The 20,610-nt window shown below is 46.6% G+C and overlaps 1 protein-coding gene across 1 annotated transcript in view; it reads right to left on the bottom strand.

Annotated features, from left to right (window-relative positions):
* The window catches only part of PKHD1 (PKHD1 ciliary IPT domain containing fibrocystin/polyductin), a 407,856-nt gene that overhangs the window by 5,774 nt on the left and 381,472 nt on the right, over nt 1-20,610 (bottom strand). The window contains exons 66-68 of the mRNA XM_090030582.1: nt 7,483-10,282; nt 5,171-5,278; nt 2,456-2,615 (exon numbers count right to left, since the gene is read on the bottom strand). Coding sequence (XP_089886708.1) covers nt 10,026-10,282 — 257 coding nt within the window. The 3' untranslated portion in view covers nt 2,456-2,615; nt 5,171-5,278; nt 7,483-10,025. The remainder of the gene's footprint in view (nt 1-2,455; nt 2,616-5,170; nt 5,279-7,482; nt 10,283-20,610) is intronic.

The raw sequence follows: 20,610 nt of genomic DNA, 5'->3' as shown, positions 1-20,610 counted from the left end.
TCCTACCACTGAGGGTGCTCAGCACTTCTGCAAAGTAACTTTCCGTCTGGCAGAAGCCGTTGCCAAGTAGATTTGCATCATACTTTGTGGCATTTCTTGAAAGTGCGTTGCTTGTGAATTTTCCTTGTCTGACTCAAACGTAACCCTCTGCCATTCATTCTGAGCTTACAGCTTAAACTACAATATTTAAGACAAAATTCAATGGGACAGGCCAAGGGTTTCCTCTTTATTCTCCAACCCTTCCTCATGATTTTTGTGCTGGACTGCAAGATCACCCAAAGCTCTCCCAAAGCTGGGGCTCTATTAATCAATGACATGTCAGTGATTACTTAGGGCTGCAGTGGGCCATCATTTTTCTTTTGAATATTAAACTAAAAACAGCCTACCCTTCCCCCCCAAAAAATCAATTTCCAATTTTTTTCTTCCATTTTGAATTATTTTGTAGCATTATTCCCCTTTTTTCTACTTCTTCCCCCACCTTTTTTTTTTTCTTCAGTAGTGAACTGGAAAAAAAAAAAACGGGGAAAGACTGGCGAGGAGGGAAACCCATCCCCAAAACTGAGGGGTAATTTTTTTTTCCTTTTTTTTGCTGTTTGAAATTTGTCAAGTGACTTAAATTAACACACGCACATGTGCACACATGCACACACAACCTCTGCAGCATTTTCCAGCCTATTCTGTGCCTATTCAAAGGTATCAGAGGAAAGTTGAGTTTTCAGAAAGAAGTTAATGACAGGGTAGTAGCTTGGTGGATGGCAGCAGAGACAATTATAGCATGCATATGTAGTGGCATGAGAAAAGCGAATAGGATACTCATGCAAGAGAGAGGCACATGGGCTAGGAAGGCTGACAGCACTGGCAGAAGGGAGCAGGATAATGAAATAAGGAACAAGAAAGGAACATAACATTTATGTAGGGCATGACGGATGAGGAGAACAACAACAAAACATTGCATTAGACACAGTGGAGTATAGGGAAACTCATTTTGACTCAAATCCAGACCCAAGCAAATCTTTTGCTGGGCATGGTGGAAATCTGACATAAAACCCAATGCACGCACATGTTATATAATCCTGAAGATATGCTGAGGCCAATTTTCTGTGCCAACATATCCTGAAGTCTGTGTCTGCTTCTGTGCGTGCGTATGTGCGTGTGTATTTTGGACTCCCTGGTGCAATTTCGATCCAAATCCTGCACTTGCCCTCATCTATCTCAGGGGCTGATCCAAAAACCAAGATCTCCAACAGCCTCAAATGCTGGAATGGCTTCCACCTCCCCCATATGTGGAACCAGCTCAAGATCCGAAAGCCGTATTGCAGCCCAACTCTCCCTCTGTAAAAATAAACACCAACCATTTGGGACATGGTTTGCTTAGGCATCCATCGTTTCATGGGAAATGTTTCATCCAATTTAGGCTCCAGCTCAGTGAAGACATACACACCAGTTGTTAATTTTACTCTAAAGTGAGTCAAGCACATAAATATTCAAGTTTTTTGAGCACAAGCTCCAACGTGTGAGACGACCTGTTCTTTTATTTGCTGGCAAAGTGCTTTTCTTACCTGCTTCAGGACAGTAATAACAAATGGTCATAATATGTAGGGGGCAGGGGAGGGGGGGGGGGGTGTTGTGCCACAAAGGTTTATAATCTCCTTGCTGTTGTTTTGCGTACTTTAAAAAAAAAAAATCATTTGAGGCGTACGATTCTTTCAACCCAGACTGTAATTAATTTTACTACATCTCCAGTTATCTCCAGTTCCTAACCAGCCTTGTCATTTTAATTTTTCACAGGCTTTCTTTTCTTCCGTCTCTCTCCATGTGCCTGTTCCTGTATCTTCGTGAAGTCTTATCAAGTCTGGCCCAAAGCCTTAGGCTAATTTGTCTGTAATGCAGCTCCCTCTCCATCTCAGAAGAAAGAGAAAAAAGGGGAAGCCACCATTACCAGAAAAAAGAAAACTTAACCACAGCGTCACCTAGGGATTGTCACAGCCCCAGAATCGTTAGCTAAAATAGCACGCAGGTTCAGCTGCATCACTCTTAGCAATGCCTTGAGTACTCATGTGCTAATGGGGACAGGGGGCCCAGGCGGTCATTAGCATTTTAAGCACCATAGGATGGGTTTGTCCACAGAGAAGTCAAGAGGAGTTTTTTTCTATGGACTTCAGTGCAGCCCAGCTTTCTGCCATAGACCTTAACCCCTCTTGAAACAGATCTGTAAAACAGGTTCAAATTAACTCCACCTTGAGGCAGTTGAATAGCACTTCCACAGATAAGGCTAGTGGTACTTTAGACCACTTAGATTATTTCTCCTACTTCCCACTGCCCCCCAAGATTGCACATAACCTTGGGTAAATCACAGAAAAAAATGGAGCAGGCCCTCCTGCTTCCTACTCCAATAGCCCCAGCAGTTAGGGCCCACCCAAAGCTCACAGCCTCGATGTGGTAGAGACTTGCTTACCACCAAGGACCTCAAAAGTGATGCTGTCTGGAGTTTTCTACTCCTGGGAAAGACTCTCATGGTGACAAGGTCAAGACTGATCCAAAAATAAAAATAAAAGTCCTCAGAGCAGGTAGATGAAGAACGGATACTTCACAGTGGCTGCAAAGGTGGATGAAGGCTGCAATGGAATAGAAACCTTTGGTCATCTAGGTTTTCCATGCCATCAGTCCAAGGTTTCCTTCCCACAAAGTATAGTGTGGTTGCTGGTGTACAACGACATCCCTGCATTAAAAGAGGACATGTGCAGGCATCTTCTTTCCATGGCAAGTCCTATGGCTATGGGTGAGTGGCGATGGGGGGCAGGTGCTAGTGATTATTGGCAGCCCCTTTGCAGAGACCTACATGGAGGCGATGGTTATACGATGGTCATTTTGTACTTGGAACTGAGACAGGTGTGTAGTTTCATAGCTGCCATCATAACTGATCAGGCCTGTTTCAGATCTACTCTACTCCCTGTGTATGAAGAGGACACTAGAAAAGGTGTCCTAAATAGTACCTGTCTCATTTCACAAGACTAGAAAGTTGCATCCAATGGGATCATGCTATCTCCAGTCCAAACCACGTCATGGGATTTGCAACCAGTGATTGGCTGGAGCACTTGTGACCAGAGAACTTGAACTATTTGATATTGATATCGCTTTACTTAGTGATATCAGATGCACAGGAGTGAGATAGCTCGGAGATCATGATGTGGCTACACCTTTGTTTGGAAAAGAAAAGCTGATAAAGACAGACACATTCACAGCATCGGTTTTTACTAATGCTGGGGTGTCCAGCTGGCATCAGTGAGCATCTTTCCACTGACCAACAAACAATATGCAGCAGTCATCAGTACCTACACCCCGTCCCTTGATACAGAGGGCAAAACAAATGGAGAAGTCTATTCTAAACTCCACCAAGTCTTGTCATCTATCCCCCAAAAGAGATAATTCCTGGAGATTTCAATACTGAATGGGCAGGGACTCTGAGATCTGGAAAGGGAGGAGTGGGGAAAGTCAATTTGAATGGATTTTTTTTTTTTCTGATCAGGTATTCAGTTCGTAAGTTCATCATTACAAACTCCTTATTCTGCCAAAGCAACAAATGGCAGACACCGTGGATGCAGCCCCGCTGAGAGCACTAGCACCTGTTTGACTACATCATAGTGCATGCCTAGGACTGTCACAATGTCCATATTGCCAGGGCTATGACCAGAGCAGATGACAGCTGGATCATTTGAAATGTTTCAGCATGTCCATTCAGGTAGCAAAACAATGTATTCAAGAAAAGACATAGATCAGGTTGTAGCAATTACTATGGCACTGCACTCCTGTCAGTAGATGAGAAAATCCTCACCCAAACTCTCCACCATAGCCTAACTTTTCTCACTGAAGAGACTCTACCCAAGTCGCAGTGTGGTTTCAGAAAAGTCAGAGGTAAAAGATATGATCTTTGGCTGCTTGTACACACCACGGGGGTTTCATTTGGTTTAGTTCTCCCTAAATTGAAACGGTGGGTATTTAAAAACCCACCATTTCCACCATTTGAATTTAGGGAGAATTAAACTGAACTAAACCCCCATGGCGTGTACACAAGGGTGGGGGCCTGATCCTTGCTTGCCTTTCCGGAGGTGGGGGCGGGGGTGAGCTGCTGGTGGGCTGAGTGGTCCCTGAGCTGTGCAGGGGCCCAGTTTTTTCCCCTGTGGCTGTGCTGGGGCTGGGGCTGGTGCTTCCCTCTGCAGTGGCATCCCCCAGGCAGCACCTGCCTGCTGGCATCTGGCCCGGGTGGTTCCAGGGGGCACTGTAGCCACGGCAGGAAGCACTAGGCCCCCACATAGCTCAGGCAGGATCCAGGAGATCAGACTCCTCAACACTTTTTTTTTCTTCAGTCGAGCCTGCCTGCTTACACAGGCTGCTGCCGGGTTGCACAGAAGCAGGATAAATTGGAAGGGGTGGTGCAGAGGGTGCTTGAAACCTATCAGGACCGAGGCACGTCAGCTTCCAGTGCCCTGTACACTGTTGCACTTCGTTAGGTAGCAAACTAAAACACCTCAGAGGTGTTTTATCTTGCTATGTTCCAAAGTCATTTAAAGCGGACTACACTGCCAAGCGTGCAAACAGCAACACCATTAAAGTGGACTATGCCACCGAACATGCAAACAGCAACACCATTAAAGTGGAATATGCCTCTGAGTGTGCAAACAGCAATGCCATTGAAGTGGTGCAAAAGGGCATTTAAGCCACTTTAAAGGCAAATGTTGTGGCATGTACAAAGTCCTGTTGTTACTAGACGGCTACAGGAGAAGCGCCATGAGAAACACCAAGATCTTTACATGGCCTTCATTGACCTGACTAAAGCTTTGAATCAGTCAATAGAGAGGCTCTTTGGAAAATCTTGATGAGATCTGAATGCCTGCCACAATTTGTTACCATCGTCAGATTTCTTCAAGATGATATGACAGCAACAGTCACAAGTAATGGCTCAGAAATGGACCCCTTCACTATTAGACCTGGAGTCAAGACAAGATGTCCAATTACACCAATATCTTTTTGCATCTACATCACAGCTATTCCACCTCTCCTTGCAGATCAACCTCCATCTGGAGTCAGCATCCAGTACTCCATGAATGGGAATCTCTTTAATATCAATCAAATATGTTCCAAATCCAAGATAACCAATATCTCCATTACCTACCTTCAGTTTGCTGACAGTTGAGTTATGTGTGCCCGCTGAGTTGAAGAGCTCCAGGTCACTCTTTGATTGCTTCTGTGAAGTCTATGAGCTTCTTGGACTCACTGCCAACTTCACAAAAATCAAGAAAATCAAGATAGGGCTTTACCAACCCACCCCAAACCTACCAGCTTCTCTACCACACACTGCAATTAGAAGGCAATCCTTGGAAAATGTTGAGCATTCCCCTACCTGGACAGCCACATTTCCCCAGAAGTACGCATAGGTGATGATATTCAACACTGGATAAAAGCGGTCAGTGCTGCCTTTGGATGTCTCCAAAACCATGTTTTTCATGACCATGACATGAGGGCCCAAACTAAACTTCTCGTCTCCCAAGCTCTTGTCATGCCTTCTCTATTGTAGGGGGGTGAAACTTAGAGGACATATCAGAAACCTCTGAAAGCTTTAGCACACTACCATTAATAAGGACTTTGGAAATCCTCCACATCAATTGGAAGGGCAGAAGAATGAATGTTGCTATCCTGACTCAAGCAAACACCACGGCAATTGAAGTCATGTTTATACAGCACCAGCTCCACCGAAAAGGACTTCTTACATGAATGCCTGACAACTGACTTCCAAAACAGGTCCTATATTCTCAGTTCACTGATGGTTACCACTCTAGAGTTGGACAAAAGACAAGGTTTTGGGGCACCTGGAAAGCTATTTTGAAGAAACGCAATACTAATAACAGTACCTGGGAGAGTCAAGCACTGAATCACTGCTAATAGTGCCATGATGCACAACTGCACACTGATCATTTTGAGCAAACTCATTTTACTTGTACAAATGAGGGAGACCAAGGGAAAGAGCTTGGAGCCAACAACCCCAGAACTTACTCCTTCCTCCAGGAACTATTTGCCACATCTTTAGTCAAACGTGGACATCAGATTAATTTCCTCAGTCATCTTGGGACTCATTAGTGACTTCCCTATTTTTCTGGCAGACTGTTATCCTTGTATCAAGGGACTGCCAGCAAGTTATCGTACTTTTCTCAGGAGAAGGAACCTCCCTTCCACAGACACTCACCTTAAAGGGGACTTGATCCTGCATCACCAACCTCCCAACCAAGTGCTTTAAGAAGTGGGCTGTGGGCCAGGCATTGCTAGAAGCACCGCCTATACCTCCTATAGAAGCTGGCTCACTGGGCAGCTGAAATCATAAGATATGTAGAGCCAGAAAGAAAAGAAGCAAGATGGAGTCCAGGTCCCACTGCCTTCTCACACAAGCCCCACCCCGTGGCTCTCTTTCTTGCCCTACATATTGTAGAAACCCTTTTTACAAAGTTCCAGGCCTGGACTGCAACATATACGATGTTCATTTAACTCCTGGTTGTGCTGTAGGCATCCTGCATGGCCTTGGGTAAGTCTATTAAACTCATCATTTCTCATGCCAATGTGGGGATGTTGGTGCTTCCTATATCCATTTACATAGTGAAGTCTTCAGAGCAGGGGGTGTGTCTGTTCAGTGCTTGAAACAATGGGGTACCAATCTCAGATAGGCTTTGAGAGACTACATATCACCCTAGTGTTAACAAAGGGTGGTTGCTGAACTGATGCTATACAAAACTTGAATTCTTCCAATCACATCTACCCTCTCTGGCACATTCAGACAAGTGTGGCCGTGCAATATATAGTGCTGCAAACATGTCTGCAGTGCCACATACCACCTAATGCAGTGTTCTCTACACTGCAAGGGCATGCTGCCCAAGTGTGCACTGCTGGGTTTTTTTTTTCCTGTGTTTTTTTTTTTTTTGGCCCCTGGATATCCAGGGTAGTGTGTGCTGCTAAAAAGTGGAGCTGGGCTGCTTGGAGCTGTGCTGCAGCTGCCGCCTGGCAAGATCACTATCGCTGTATCTCCGGGAGGCCCTCAGGACCCCAGGTAAGGCTGCTGGGACCAGCACAGTGCGGGTCCCAGCCTCCTCCATGCCACCGGGGGCAACCTGCCATGTGCCAAAGCCTACATGGCACAGGCATTCCCCAGGGACAAGAAGTGGTGGTGCAAGGTACATCACCAGTACTTGTCCCCGGGTAACCAAATGTCCATGCTCGTATGGACATGCCTTCTCTGGTCACCATATGATACCTACTTTCCTATCAACCAAAGTAATTCACTCCTGAAGTTTAACCTATAGATACAGGATTTCATCAATGTTGCTCCATGGCTGGGTGCTTGGGACAAAGCAGAAGCAGTGACTTCCAGTTGGCACTGCAATCTCAGTTGTGCCACCCTCTCCCCCAGTCAATGCCTGGGTAGTTTCCCATATTACCCACCTCCTCAGTTACACCACCATATGGTTTTTCTGTTTGTAACTCAGCATTTTCTTTTGCTCTCTCACTTTTTCCACTGTAGGGTCACATGCAGTGCTATTCCCTTGACTTAATACACAGCATTTCTGGAAATCAAGATCAACAACTATGCAGTTAGCTGTGCTTTTAACCCTGCTTATTAAAGCATTTAGAAGTCTAGACATGCAAAACATTATATATTCTGTAAACAATATATGGAATAAATACAGGAATTTTGAATTAAAGGATTAATTAAAACCCTTAGCTGTTACTGATATGTCTTATTTTTCAAATAGAAGGCTCCATTGTATATTTTTGCATACCATTAACATCCCATATTATTTGCATGGCATTTGCATATATTCTGACATCTGTAATTAGATACTTTTTGTATTTGCACTGTTTGGATGGGATATAGTCACTCATCAGAAGCAGAGAGTCTTTTGAAGGAGGCGTGAGTAGGGGGGGAGAAGCATATTTATATAATATAGAATGTGCCTTCCACTATTGCAAGCCATCTCTAATAAACTGTGTGTTGGCTATCGAGAAAGGAAAGATTTCCAGACCATTTGACCAAATGATATCTTTTCATCCAGCCTTCAAGTTATTTGGCTCCTTAGTGTTCATTTATAGAGTAAAAAGGAATAATTTTTGCCACCATGGGAAATTTTGGGGAGAAACTCCATGGCCTATATTGCTTAGGAGGTCATAAAGGATGGTTCCTTCTCACTTTGGAGTCTATTGATTTGAACCAGGCCTGATGTAGATCATCATAGCTCCACTGATATCAGGTGAGAATCTGGCTCACTTATAGAGATGCTCTGAGTTATATGAATTGGATATCCATCCCTATGAACTTCTGACATTGCAGGAGCTGGTGTTGGTGAGTCTGTGATTGACTATCCTCTGAGTAAGTACTTTTCTGATATGCATGGTATTAAGGGAACATGACACCACTATGGGGGCCTTTTTAAAGAGAACACCTTAAAGATCTTGAGACACTTTTGGATCAGCTCCAGCAGGTTAATGAGCTTCCTCTCCTGCCTCTATTTCCATTTCTTCCAATTAACTCTATTTGCCTTTTTGGCTAGTGATTTTTCATTGTTGCCTAGTTAAAATAATATACCATATGGGTTTTGCAAGGTTGAGCAGAAGGGGAAAGGATTTTGTGCCTAAAAGACTAGCTTGTATCAGCTGAGACTGGATGGGGCTGAAGGTTGTATGTTCCAATGGCTGTAGAGTGGATGATCTAAGTTTATTTACTGATGAAAATATGTTGGCATTGGAGGTGGCATGTAGTCTTAGCTCACAGGCAATGGACATGGAGAACAAGACATCCTCTCACCAGCCCACATTGTTCTTCAGTCTAGATCAGGAAAAAGTCATGAAGGTAGGGCTGGTGTGGGAAAATGTAATGCATTGGTCCATGTGTGTGAGTTTTGAATAGATTATGTCCAGTGCAGAGAGGATACAGTGAGCTGATCCAAAGCTTCACACAGCTCAAGCTATAGCTTTTAGCTCTTGCGGCCGTGAGTTTAATCCCCAATGTGCCAGCCAAGATAGCTGCTGTGACATGAGTTGGTTCTTGTTTGGGATTTGAGCTACAGTGGACTTCAGATGCCTCGGCCTACAGGAATTAACTCGATGCTCAGTGCTTGAGCATAGCTCTTTGGTTCATCCCACAGAAACCCAGTCTTTTCATCCCTAGAGGTTTCCCATTTCAATCAACAGCACTGGCCAAGATCATAAGCATCATATAGGCACCAGCTGGACCTTTTCCTCAGATTAATATAAATAATAGCTGGTTCTGTTGGAGTACTTTCCACACAAGGATCTCCTGGGGCTTTAGAGACATGATATAAAGTCTTGCTATTCCCCTCTGAGCTACAGAGGCTTAATTGGGAAAAAATAAGCTTTACATCTCAGCAATGACAGGCACACAGAGACGTCTAGGGAGACCTTGTGTGAAGTCAGTGAGGACTAGAACCCAGAAGACCCAGCTTCTAGGTCACTATTATTAATGATTGCACTAGACGTTTTACAGATGTTCAGAAGGGACTGGTTCCTGGCTCATGGGATACTCAAAACCCGGTGCAGCAAATTATTTTGTTAAGTAACAGGTACTTCCATCCCGTTTCTAGTTTGAAAAGCCTTAAGCACATATTTAAGCAACAGGGAAGTGGGACGAGTTTTTGCCTTTCCTTGAACAGAACCAAATTTGCTGAGTCAAAAAAAAATAAAAAAAACCAGGATTTTTTTTTAATACAAGTTATTTAAATACGCTGCTCTGACCACTTCTTTTCCTCTAATCATCCTCAACTGTCTCCCAGGCTCCCTTGCTTTTCCTGATGACACTTGCAGTTGAAGAGAATGAGGTGCCAAAGCATCGTAGACAACGTCTTGTTTGGATGTTTCTTCTTGCCTTACTCATCTCCTCAGGGTCCTGAGGCAGTCTCCTCCCTCTTCTTCTTTGCCTTTTGGTGCAGCGGTTCTTCTTCTTCCTATTTCTTTCCAGAGATGTAACCAAATTACTCCTGAGAGCCATCTTTCCATTCAGACAACTCCTTGAGTCCAAGCTGCTGAAGTTCGAAGGAATCCCATGGAGATGTCATAGCACATGGCTCATAGCGATCCCCGCATTTCTTAGCCACCGATGACTTCTCTCCACTGTCCATCTTATGTTCAACAATGTTCATCTTCCCCAATGACTTGGCTTTAAAGGCCTGTGGATGCTGCTCCTTGACCTCTCCCACTCTGCATCCTTGCTTCCCATTTGCTTCCATATCTGCAAGAGAAAAATCACTTTTGCTATTAGCCTTCAGAACAAAACCTTATATTTCTCTTATTTATGTCTCTGCTCCATATTAGTGTCCTTCACTAAGTAAAGTGCAACTGTCACTGGAAAGTGCCTGTTAAAGGAACAATTTTAATTTGGCCCCAAATATCAATTTTGTGGAAACAAGTCATTAAACCATTAGATCATCATAGCTCCACTGATACCGGTTGAGAATCTGGCTCACTTATAGAGATGCTCTATGAAATGTATGCATACATGACAAAACGAATAAAATATAGAGTTCTTTTGCTCAGCCCATATACTCAGATGCCCTTTACACCGTTTATAAGCAGTCAGTAAAAGAGGAATAAGTGCAGACTGCTACAATCCAGTGCGTGCATCACTTGCTTACACCAGAGCGTATATATTACCCATGTCTCTAATGTGTCTCCACTAATCATTTTAATTCTTTTTCAAGGCATCAGCTGAACCTTAGTGTCATGCATGGCCTTGTTCTCAGGTACAGGAGAAACCCAACAAAGACAGCATTAGAGAACTGGAAAACAAAGATGGCTACAGGGGATGGGGCAAGGAAAAAAACAGAGGTTGAGCTAACTTTTTCAACAACCTGGGCCTGGGGGGGGTAGAACTTGGGTCGTGGTGGGCAAGGGGCAACTTTCCATGCAAGACTTGCGTCATCTGAAGCCCCCAGCAGGTGCTGCTAGGCACCAGGTCACTGCACCAGGGGTGCAGCAATCTACCTGGCAGGGGATCAGAGCTGCTACTGCTGTGGTGGGCTCTGGCGGCTGCATGCAACCCCTGCGGCATGGGTCTCCACAGAGGCCATGGGTCTGGTGCCCCTTCTATATCTGCCCCTGAAGTGGGTGCCCCCAATCCCACCCCTAGTTACATGACTGGTAACAACAAGCCATTTTGACTTAAAACAGAAGAAGTGAAACGGGCGCCAATGATTTTCAAATGGGAGAAAGTATTTCTAGCAACCCCAAGTGCCATGAGGCACAAAGGGAAAGTATTTCTTGTTGCTACCACTTGTGATTTTTGAGTTACCATGTCTCTTCCCCCCTTTTCTGCATTTAGATTCATGCAGGTAGATTTCGTCTCACTCTGATCTGGAGTGATTTAAAGTTTTTATTTTTTTTAACTTCAGTTATTTGCTCCAGATTCACACCTAGTCTTATCCCACCCAGGCCTGGTGGCTCTGGACCACACTTATGCCATCCATTGATGACTGTTTTTGATTGCAAAGCCTGAACTGCAGAGTGGATGAATTGTTACAGCCACTGACGGTGAAGCTTTGAGCTTTTGGCTTCTACCACAACAGCACTTTTTTTTACATTTGAAATGCCTGATCCAATCTCTGACATGCCATCTGAAAGGGCAGCCCTCGAGCTTACCTGGTTGACAAAGCCAGCTTTCAGCCATCCTGAGCCTAGTTGTGGAGGGAGCTAAAGCATCAATGGCAAGGGACTATCCACTGGCAACATTTTTGGTGATGGGACAAGAGGCAGCAAGTGCAGAGTTAGTTTCTGAGATCCCAAGTGAAGGTACAACCCTGCAGCCCTTAGTCGAGTACTGGGCATTGCCCTTATACCTGGTTCCTTTCAGACCCGTAATGTCCTTATAATCATCGATTCTGCAGTCCATAGAGGAATCTTAGGATTGTCTAATCTGCTCTCTTGAATAGCCCAGAGTATAAAATGTCCCTGAATTAATTCCTAAATGAACTGAAGAATATATTTTAGAAAAAAAAAATCATTTAAAAATAATTAGTGACAGAGAGTCCACCAAAGCCTTTGGTAAGTACTACCAGTGCCTAATTAACTGTGCCATTATTTGCCCCTAATCCCTAATCTAAATGTGTTTGGCTATTGTTATATGGTTGCCTGCTAGCTTGAAAAGCCTATTATCAGCATTTTGTTCCCTGGGTAGGTAGTTTTAGACTGTGATCAAGTCTTTTCTCTCTGAGAAACTAAGCAGAATTGCACCCTGGCGTCGCTCACTGTAAGCCCTGCCTTCTCATCCTCCTCCTGGCTCCTCTCTGGGTTTTGAACCGTCTCCAGTTACCCATATTCTGCATGAAGTGGAAACACTGGCACTGGACACAGATGGAGTCAGACCCAGACCAAAACCAGAAGCCTGGGCCTTCTCGAGATTTCGGCCTTTTTGAAATCCAAGGATTTGGCTGGTTTCCCACCAAGAACTCAAATTTAACTGATCGTCCACCATGACTCCCAAATCCTTTTCAGAAGATCAGTGATGGAAATGGACAGCTCCATCTCTTCAGGTCTGCGTGTCAAGACTAGATGCCTCTCTGCGTGAATCGGTCAAAAATTATGGGGTTTAACACAGGGTCATTAAGTGATATTTAATGGTCTGTGGTGTACAGACAAGGACTAGATAATCTAATAGTCTCCTGTGCCTTTAAATTGTATGGCCAGATTCTCCTCCACCTACTAGATGTCTAAGTGGATTTAGGTACCTAAATGTAGTCCTATTTTGCCTTCCTCAAGTCCCTGAAAAAATCAGAATAGGAGGCAGGCCTATGTATCTTCCTCATCAATGATCTGTATTGTGGCAATACCTAGAGAGCCTAGCACCCTATGCTCAGCACTGCAGAAACATATAACAATGGCACACCCTGCAACAACAGTCATAGAGTCACAGAATCAATGAGTTGGGAGGGACCTAGACAGATCATAGAGTCCGACCCCCTGCCATGGGCAGGGAGGAGCACTGGGGGCGGCAGGGTCACAAGACCCCAGCCAGGTGCCTGTCCAGTCTCCTATTCATAGATTCATAGATTCATAGATGCTAGGGTCGGAAGGGACCTCAATAGATCATCGAGTCCGACCCCCTGCATAAGCAGGAAAGAGTGCTGGGCCTACATTACCCCAGCTAGATACACATCCAGCCTTCTCTTGAATACCCCCAGGGTAGGGGAGAGCACCACCTCCCTTGGGAGCCCGTTCCAGACCTTGGCCACTCGAACTGTGAAGAAGTTCCTCCTAATATCCAATCTAAATCTGCTCTCCTCTAGCTTGTGGCCATTATTTCTTGTAACCCCCGGGGGCGCCTTGGTGAATAAATACTCACCAATTCCCTTCTGTGCCCCCCTGACGAACTTATAGGCAGCCACCAGGTCGCCTCTCAACCTTCTCTTGCGGAGGCTGAAAAGGTCCAGTTTCTCTAATCTCTCCTCGTAGGGCCTGGCCTGCAGGCCCTTAACCATACGAGTGGCCCTTCTCTGGACCCTCTCCAGGTTATCCGCATCCTTCGTGAAGTGCGGCGCCCAGAATTGCACGCAGTACTCCAGCTGCGGTCTGACCAGCGCCCGATAGAGGGGAAGTATCACCTCCTTGGACCTATTTGTCATGCATCTGCTGATGCACGATAAAGTGCCATTGGCTTTTCTGATGGTTTCGTCACACTGCCGACTCATGTTCATCTTGGAGTCCACTAGGACTCCAAGATCCCTTTCCACTTCCGTGCCACCCAGCAGGTCATTTCCTAGGCTGTAGGTGTGCTGGACATTTTTCCTCCCTAGATGCAGCACTTTGCATTTCTCCTTGTTGAACTGCATTCTGTTGTTTTCTGCCCACTTGTCTAACCTGTCCAGGTCTGCGTGCAGCTGCTCCCTGCCCTCCGGCGTGTCCACTTCGCCCCATAGCTTAGTGTCATCTGCAAACTTGGACAGAGTACATTTCACCCCCTCGTCCAAGTCGCTGATGAAGACATTAAAGAGTATCGGTCCAAGCACCGAGCCCTGCGGGACCCCACTGCCCACACTCTTCCAGGTCGAAACCGACCCACCCACCACGACTCTCTGGGTGCGACCCTCCAGCCAATTCTCCACCCACCGGACTGTGCAGTCATCCAAGTCACAGCCCCTTAACTTGTTCACCAGTATGGGGTGGGATACCGTATCAAAGGCCTTCCGGAAGTCCAAGTATACGACATCCACCCCTCCTCCTGCGTCGAGGCGTTTTGTGACCTGGTCATAAAAAGAGACTAGATTGGTCAGGCACGATCTACCTGCCACGAACCCGTGCTGGTTTCCCCTCAGCATAATTTGTCCTGCCAGGCTCTCACAAATGTGAGCCTTGATGATTTTCTCAAAGATTTTGCCAAGGATGGAGGTGAGACTGACTGGCCTATAGTTACCCGGGTCCTCCTTCCTCCCCTTCTTGAAAATGGGAACCACATTGGCCCTTTTCCAGTCCTCCGGGACTTGACCCGTGCGCCACGAGCGTTCAAATATTCCCGCCAGTGGCTCTGCAACGATGTCAGCCAGTGCCTTCAGTACCCTCGGATGGAGCTCATCCGGGCCTGCCGACGTAAAGGCATCCAGTTCCTCCAAGTGACCCTGCACCACCTCAGGGTCCACGCATGGCAGTCTGGTGCCTTGCTGCTGCCTCCCCACACTCCCAGGGAGAGACTTGTCATGCCTCTCGCTTAGGAGCACTGAGGCGAAGAACTCGTTGAGGAGTTCAGCCTTGTCCCCTCTGTCCGTCACCAATTGTTTCTGCCCATTTAGCAGGGGTCCTATTCCTCCCTGGGCCTTCCTTTTACTCCCTATATATCTAAAAAACAATTTCTTATTGTCTTTTACTTGGGTTGCCATCCTCAGCTCCATGGTAGCTTTGGCCTGTCTACAAGCACGAGCAGAAGAGGTATATTCCTCTTTGGTGATCTCTCCCTGTTTCCACTTTTTATGTGCTCCCCTTTTGGCCCTTAGTCTCCCCTGGATTTCTCTGGTCAGCCAGGGAAGCCTCCTGGCCCCTTTCCCTCTTTTACCTCTCACGGGGATCGTCTCGCTTTGTGCTCGAAGGATAGCTTCCTTAAGGCACAGCCACCCTTCTTGGGCTCCCATCATTTCAAAACTACTACTCTGCAGTGCATCCTTCACTAATCACCTGAGTTCGCTGAAATCAGCTTTCCTAAAGTCCAGCACGTTCACCCTACTGGTTACCTTACCCACTCGACGCCTTATGTTGAATTGTACTTTTAGGTGATCACTGTCCCCCAGATGGCTACCGATCTGTAGGTCCCCTACTATGTCATCCCCCATTGCCAATACCAGATCCAGTAAGGCATTCCCCCTAGTGGGACCATGTACCTCCTGCGTCAGGTGGAGGTCCTGTACACAGGTTAGAAACCTGCGTGAGCGGTGGGACTTTGCTGTCTGTGTCTCCCAGCAGATGTCCGGGTAGTTTAGGTCCCCCATGACCACCGCCTCTTTAGCTTTTATGGTCTCTGAGAGTTGCCTCAGGAGCCCCAAATCTATTTCTTCCCCTTGATGTGGGGGTCTGTAGCAGACCCCTACCACCAAATCCTTTTCTCCTTGCCCCCCATGTAGCCTAACCCACAGTCCTTCTACTTCCTCATCCTTTGATTCTGTCTTGATGAGGGCTGATGTATATTGCTCCTTAACATAGAGCGCAACCCCTCCCCCCCTTTTCCCCACTCTGTCCTTTCTGTACAATCTATAGCCCTCAATATGTACCGCCCAGTCGTGGGATGGATCCCACCAGGTTTCCGTCAGCCCCACTAAGTCGTAGTCGTTTAGTGCAACCAGGAGCGCTAGTTCATCCTGCTTGTTCCCCATGCTCCTAGCATTAGTATATAGGCACTTGAGCCCTGTGACTAGTGCTTTTGCTACCCCCTCGCTCCAAGTCCTAAAGGGCTTTTTGTCTCTAACCTTCCCGTTCCTTACCTGTGCCGTATTGCTGTCCACCCCCTGTCTTTCACGTTCCCAAAGCTCTCTTTCTTCAGGCTGGGCTGTCCTTGTGGGTGCCACCTGGTTTAGTGGTCCACAGCCTCCCCCACCCTCATCTTCCCCTCCCCCCGACGAGCCTAGTTTAAAGCCTGCCGGAGGAGATCCGCCAACCTGGAAGAAAACACACGCTTACCTCTTGAAGATCTCCAGGGAAGGTGAGAGCACCACCTCTCTGGGCAGCCTATTCCAGGCTCTGGCCACCCTTACACTGAAGTAGTTCTTCCTAATATCGAACCTAAACCTCTCCTCCCTCAGCTTGTGGCCGCTGTTCCTGGTGACTCCAAGGGGGGCCCTGGAAAACAGACTGTCCCCGAGTCCCTGCTGGTGGCCCCTGATAAGGCTGTAGCAGGCACAAGATCCCCCCTCAGTCTCCTCTTGTAGAGACTGAAGAGATTCAGGTCCCTCAGCCTCTTCTCATAGGGATGGCCATGGAGGCCCCAACCATACGAGTGGCATCCTCTGGACCCTCTCCAGGTTCCCCACGTCCCTCCCGAAGTGCGGCACCCAGAACTGGACACAGGACTCCAGCTGCGGCCTGACCAGCACCACGTAGAGGGGGAGCAAGACCTCTCTGGACCTGTTAGTGATGCCCCTGTTGATGCAGGACAGGGTGCGGTTGGCTCTGCCTATTGCTTCATCTCATTGGCAACTCATATTCATCCTGGAGTCAATCCTGACTCCGAGATCCCTCTCTGCCTCTGTGCTGCCGAGAGGGCAGCCCCTAACCTATGACTATAATGCTGGTTCCCTCTCCCCAGCTGCAGCACCCTGCACTTGTCCTTGTTGAACCGCATCCTGTTCAGATCCCCCCACGTCTCCAACCTATCCAGGTCTGCCTGGATGTGGTCCCTGCCTGCCGGTGTATTCACTTTGCCCCACAGCTTGGTGTCACCAGTGGACTTGAACAGGGTGCTCTCCACCCCCTCGTCCAGGTCGCTAATGAAGATGTTGAACAACACCGGCCCAAGGACCAAGCAAGCCCTGGGGGACTCTGTTGCCCACACCCTCCCAGTTTACAATCTTGATTAATGATAAAGACTCTGGACCCTTGATGGATTTAGAAAATCTGGGATTTCTTTATGGAAGGCAATAAAAACAACAACCTGAGAGGCAGAAATGAAACAAAAATGACTTTCTCCAATACCAACCTTGTTTTACATATAGAGTAGTCAAGCATTAGACATTTCAAGTGACATGTATTAAATCCACTTAGGGTACTGTGGCTCTTGTCTAGACTTGATCATGTTGGGGAATCTTTTTTTTTTTTTTTAATTTTCCTCTTGTTCCTAAAAGACTCCTAAAAGGATCTCTCTGAGGCTGGATCTCCTCGTTCTGACAAGAATCTTGCCATGAATTATTTACACAACGGCTCCGACCACTGCCATACCTGTCTGCCTCCCTAGCCGAAATAAAAGTTCACTGTGCAAAGGTGCCAGGGGAAAATGCCAGCCTCCCACTGAGAGTTTATAGACAGAACTAAGTCAGCACACATTATGTGTCAGAGCCGACATCAGACAGAATCAGTGCCTTTGATCTCAGACCTCCACAGGAAGCTTAGATCTCAGACAAATTAGATAAAAAATGAATTTACAGCAGATACGTATCCTAAGGCGCACAGCTGAACGTGGTATTCTGGAGAAGGGTGGCGAATATCAGAACATATACGCTGCAGCATTTCCTTTCTCTCCGTTTCCCTCTGTTTTGGGGAGAGATGCTGATTAAAATGAGCTGCAACTCAAAATCGTCTCTTCCTGCCTCTTATGTAATCTGCAAATTTAGGGGGGAAATTTCCCAGCCCTAGAGTAACTGTGTAGTTCAGCTGGGTTACTGGGGCAGACTAGGCTTAGAGCAGTGATGGTAGCTGTGGAGAGCAAAAACCTGGAGGAGACAAGCCAGGCTCACGTAGAGGAAGCCCATGCTTTCTGCTGTTTGGTGGACCCCGCTGCTAAACTACATGCCCTTGGGGGGGATCTGCTTTTGCAATGACCTCAGAGGAAGCAGTGTTTGATCAGCAGATGATTATGAGAAAAGACAGGGGGAGAAAAGGACCCGGAGAAGCAAAACAAAAGGGGGGAAAAGGATATGGGAGTGTAGAAATGACAAGCAAAAAGAAGAGCAGTCTACAGAGGTAGCGGGGAGACTGCAAATGTGCCCTGGCTGGATCAGACAGATGCACTCTGCAGCCTGACAGTCTGGCCATATACCTAGACACCTGAGGATTTAGCCCGTGGAAATGCTTAGAAATCTCGTCTCCTATTCTTATCTACAGGCAAATATAGTTTGAAGTTAGGCAGAGCAGAACAGGATGGTGCCTTACACACTATGTCATTCAGAAAGCCATGAGCTTTCATAGGCTACAACCTATATCTGACAAAGTAGGCTGTAGCCCTCGGAAGCTCATGGCTTTCTGAACAAGTTAGTATACAAGGTGTCACCCTGCCCTGCCTTCTACCTGTCAGGAAGTTGTAACATTGCACAATTGTTTAAGGCAGGGAATGGCGGAGACCAGCATCTCTAGTTGGAGATGCAAAGTAATATAGGGAGTCAAACTGTATGTATCCAGGATAGGAGCGCACACAGACAGCAGGGCTCATAAAAGCAGCCAGGGAATGTTTCATGTGCACAGCTGGTCATGGAGTTGCTTTTACATGTCATTTGGACAGTTACTGCACAGGTAGAGAGAGAGAGAGGAGTAACGTCCTTGAAGACATAGATGTCAGACTCACCTTGAGCACTGGATCCAGACTACAGGGGCTCCATGTGGGCTACATGGGCATGGGGTGGTGGCCACTGTAGCTACAGCTACCATCATGGTGGCAGCAGGAGCCACCATTGCCACTGTAGTGGTGGCCAGCAACTGAGGGCTGTGTCCCATGGCTCTTGCTCACCTCCCCACTGGCTGCTGATGGCCAGGTGACCGAGACTACAGAGCCCCAGAGTGCACAGAAGTCTCTGCCCATCTCCGGCCATGCCCCCAACTCCATGTCCCAGTGGTAGCCTGTTAGGCCTAGGTGGAGCAGCTCCATGGGCCACCAGATTGAGCCTGCAGGCCTTATATTGGATGCTCCTGATTTAAGAGCTGGCTGCTCCTGTGACACCTAAATGTTTGCTGCCGATGCCTCCTCTTCCAGCAAGGGCTGTCATTTGCTCTGTGTCTGCAAGACCGTCGGGTGTACTTTGGGTGTTACCTCTTTATAACCAATACATGAAAACAATACTTCTGAAAGGCAGGCGAAAGGTATAGAGAAATGAACACACTGCAGTGAGCTAAGAGAGGATAGGGAGTTATTCCGTTGTTTAGCCCTGTTACAGTGAGGGGTAGGCTACTAAGGTTTAACTTCTGCTTATCACAGGGTAAGGGCAGGCATAGGGACAACTATTGTTCACAAGACAATCCACAGTAAATCCCTCTTCCCTTCACTACAAAGTCTTTGTTTTTCCATCTCTAAACTCCTGGCATTTCCAGTGATACAAACCAAAATATATGTTGTATCTTCTGGGCACATAGGCTTTCTGAAATAAGTTTTAGGCATGAGGACCTGATTTGCCCTTAGAGTAAGATACAATTACACTGGCTTTGCGGTGTTTTATGCCCACTTTAAAGCCCTTCAGATTGCCACAGCAAGGTGAAAAGGCCTTGGTGTCAATGAAAACAAGCCCTATGAACTCTTCATTAGTCAAAATGAAGAAGTAACCATTACCCCTGTCCATCTTACTGTACTGATTTGGGAGACTGGCCTTTGTGTCATTCCAGGCAGCAATAGCAGGATGGCAAAACCCATATTCTGTGAGATATAGTAGGCAACAAGAGCATCTCCGTGCCGAACTTTCCCTCCTACTCTGCCTCTCTGCTCTTTTTCTGCATAAAGCCTAGTCTGGGCTCACTAAACTCTTACTTACTCATGCCTTAAACCTTCAAAAACTCATTTCTAGGTTGACCCCCCCAAAATGGGTTAAAAATGAATCTAATAAAAAAAACCCAAAACCTACCATTAAAAACAACCCACTTGTTAACTTCTTATGATACCCTTCTCTTCCAGATTGCTCTTGGCTTTTCTTAGTTTGCCTCTTCAGCAACGACACAGGCATTGGATCCACATGGCAGGACTTTTGGTGCTGGTGGCCCACTGAACTCAGCAGGCCTTGACGTGCTCAGTGATCTGCAACATGAGCCATGAACATTCAAACTGATCCGTAGAAGTTGGCACGTGCTGGATTGCAGCACTTTAACCTGTAACCTCTTTGGAACAGGAATTGTCTTCGCATTTATAACTTGTACAGCACCAAGCACATTGTTAGCAATACTGAGATAGAAACCTAGGAACCTGACGGGACATGCTGGGTCATCAAATCCAGTCCCTGGCGATGTGGTGGCAAGTCCAAAAGGATCTACAAGAACTCCCATATACCATAAGCTACAAGCCAGTCCTCTTGTCCCCCAAAATAAAACCCTATAGGAATCATAGGTCTTCTGTACACAAAAAAAGCTCCAAAAATAGCAAGGTGCGACTGACAAAGGGGAAGAGCAGTGATGGTACAG

This window comes from Crocodylus siamensis, chromosome 1 (genome assembly GCF_052110815.1).
Source record: "Crocodylus siamensis isolate JL-2025a chromosome 1, ASM5211081v1, whole genome shotgun sequence".
In the NCBI taxonomy this organism is placed as follows: Eukaryota; Metazoa; Chordata; order Crocodylia; family Crocodylidae; genus Crocodylus; species Crocodylus siamensis.
Note: the sequence above shows the minus strand (reverse complement) of the source record. Positions and strands in the feature narration are given on the sequence as shown.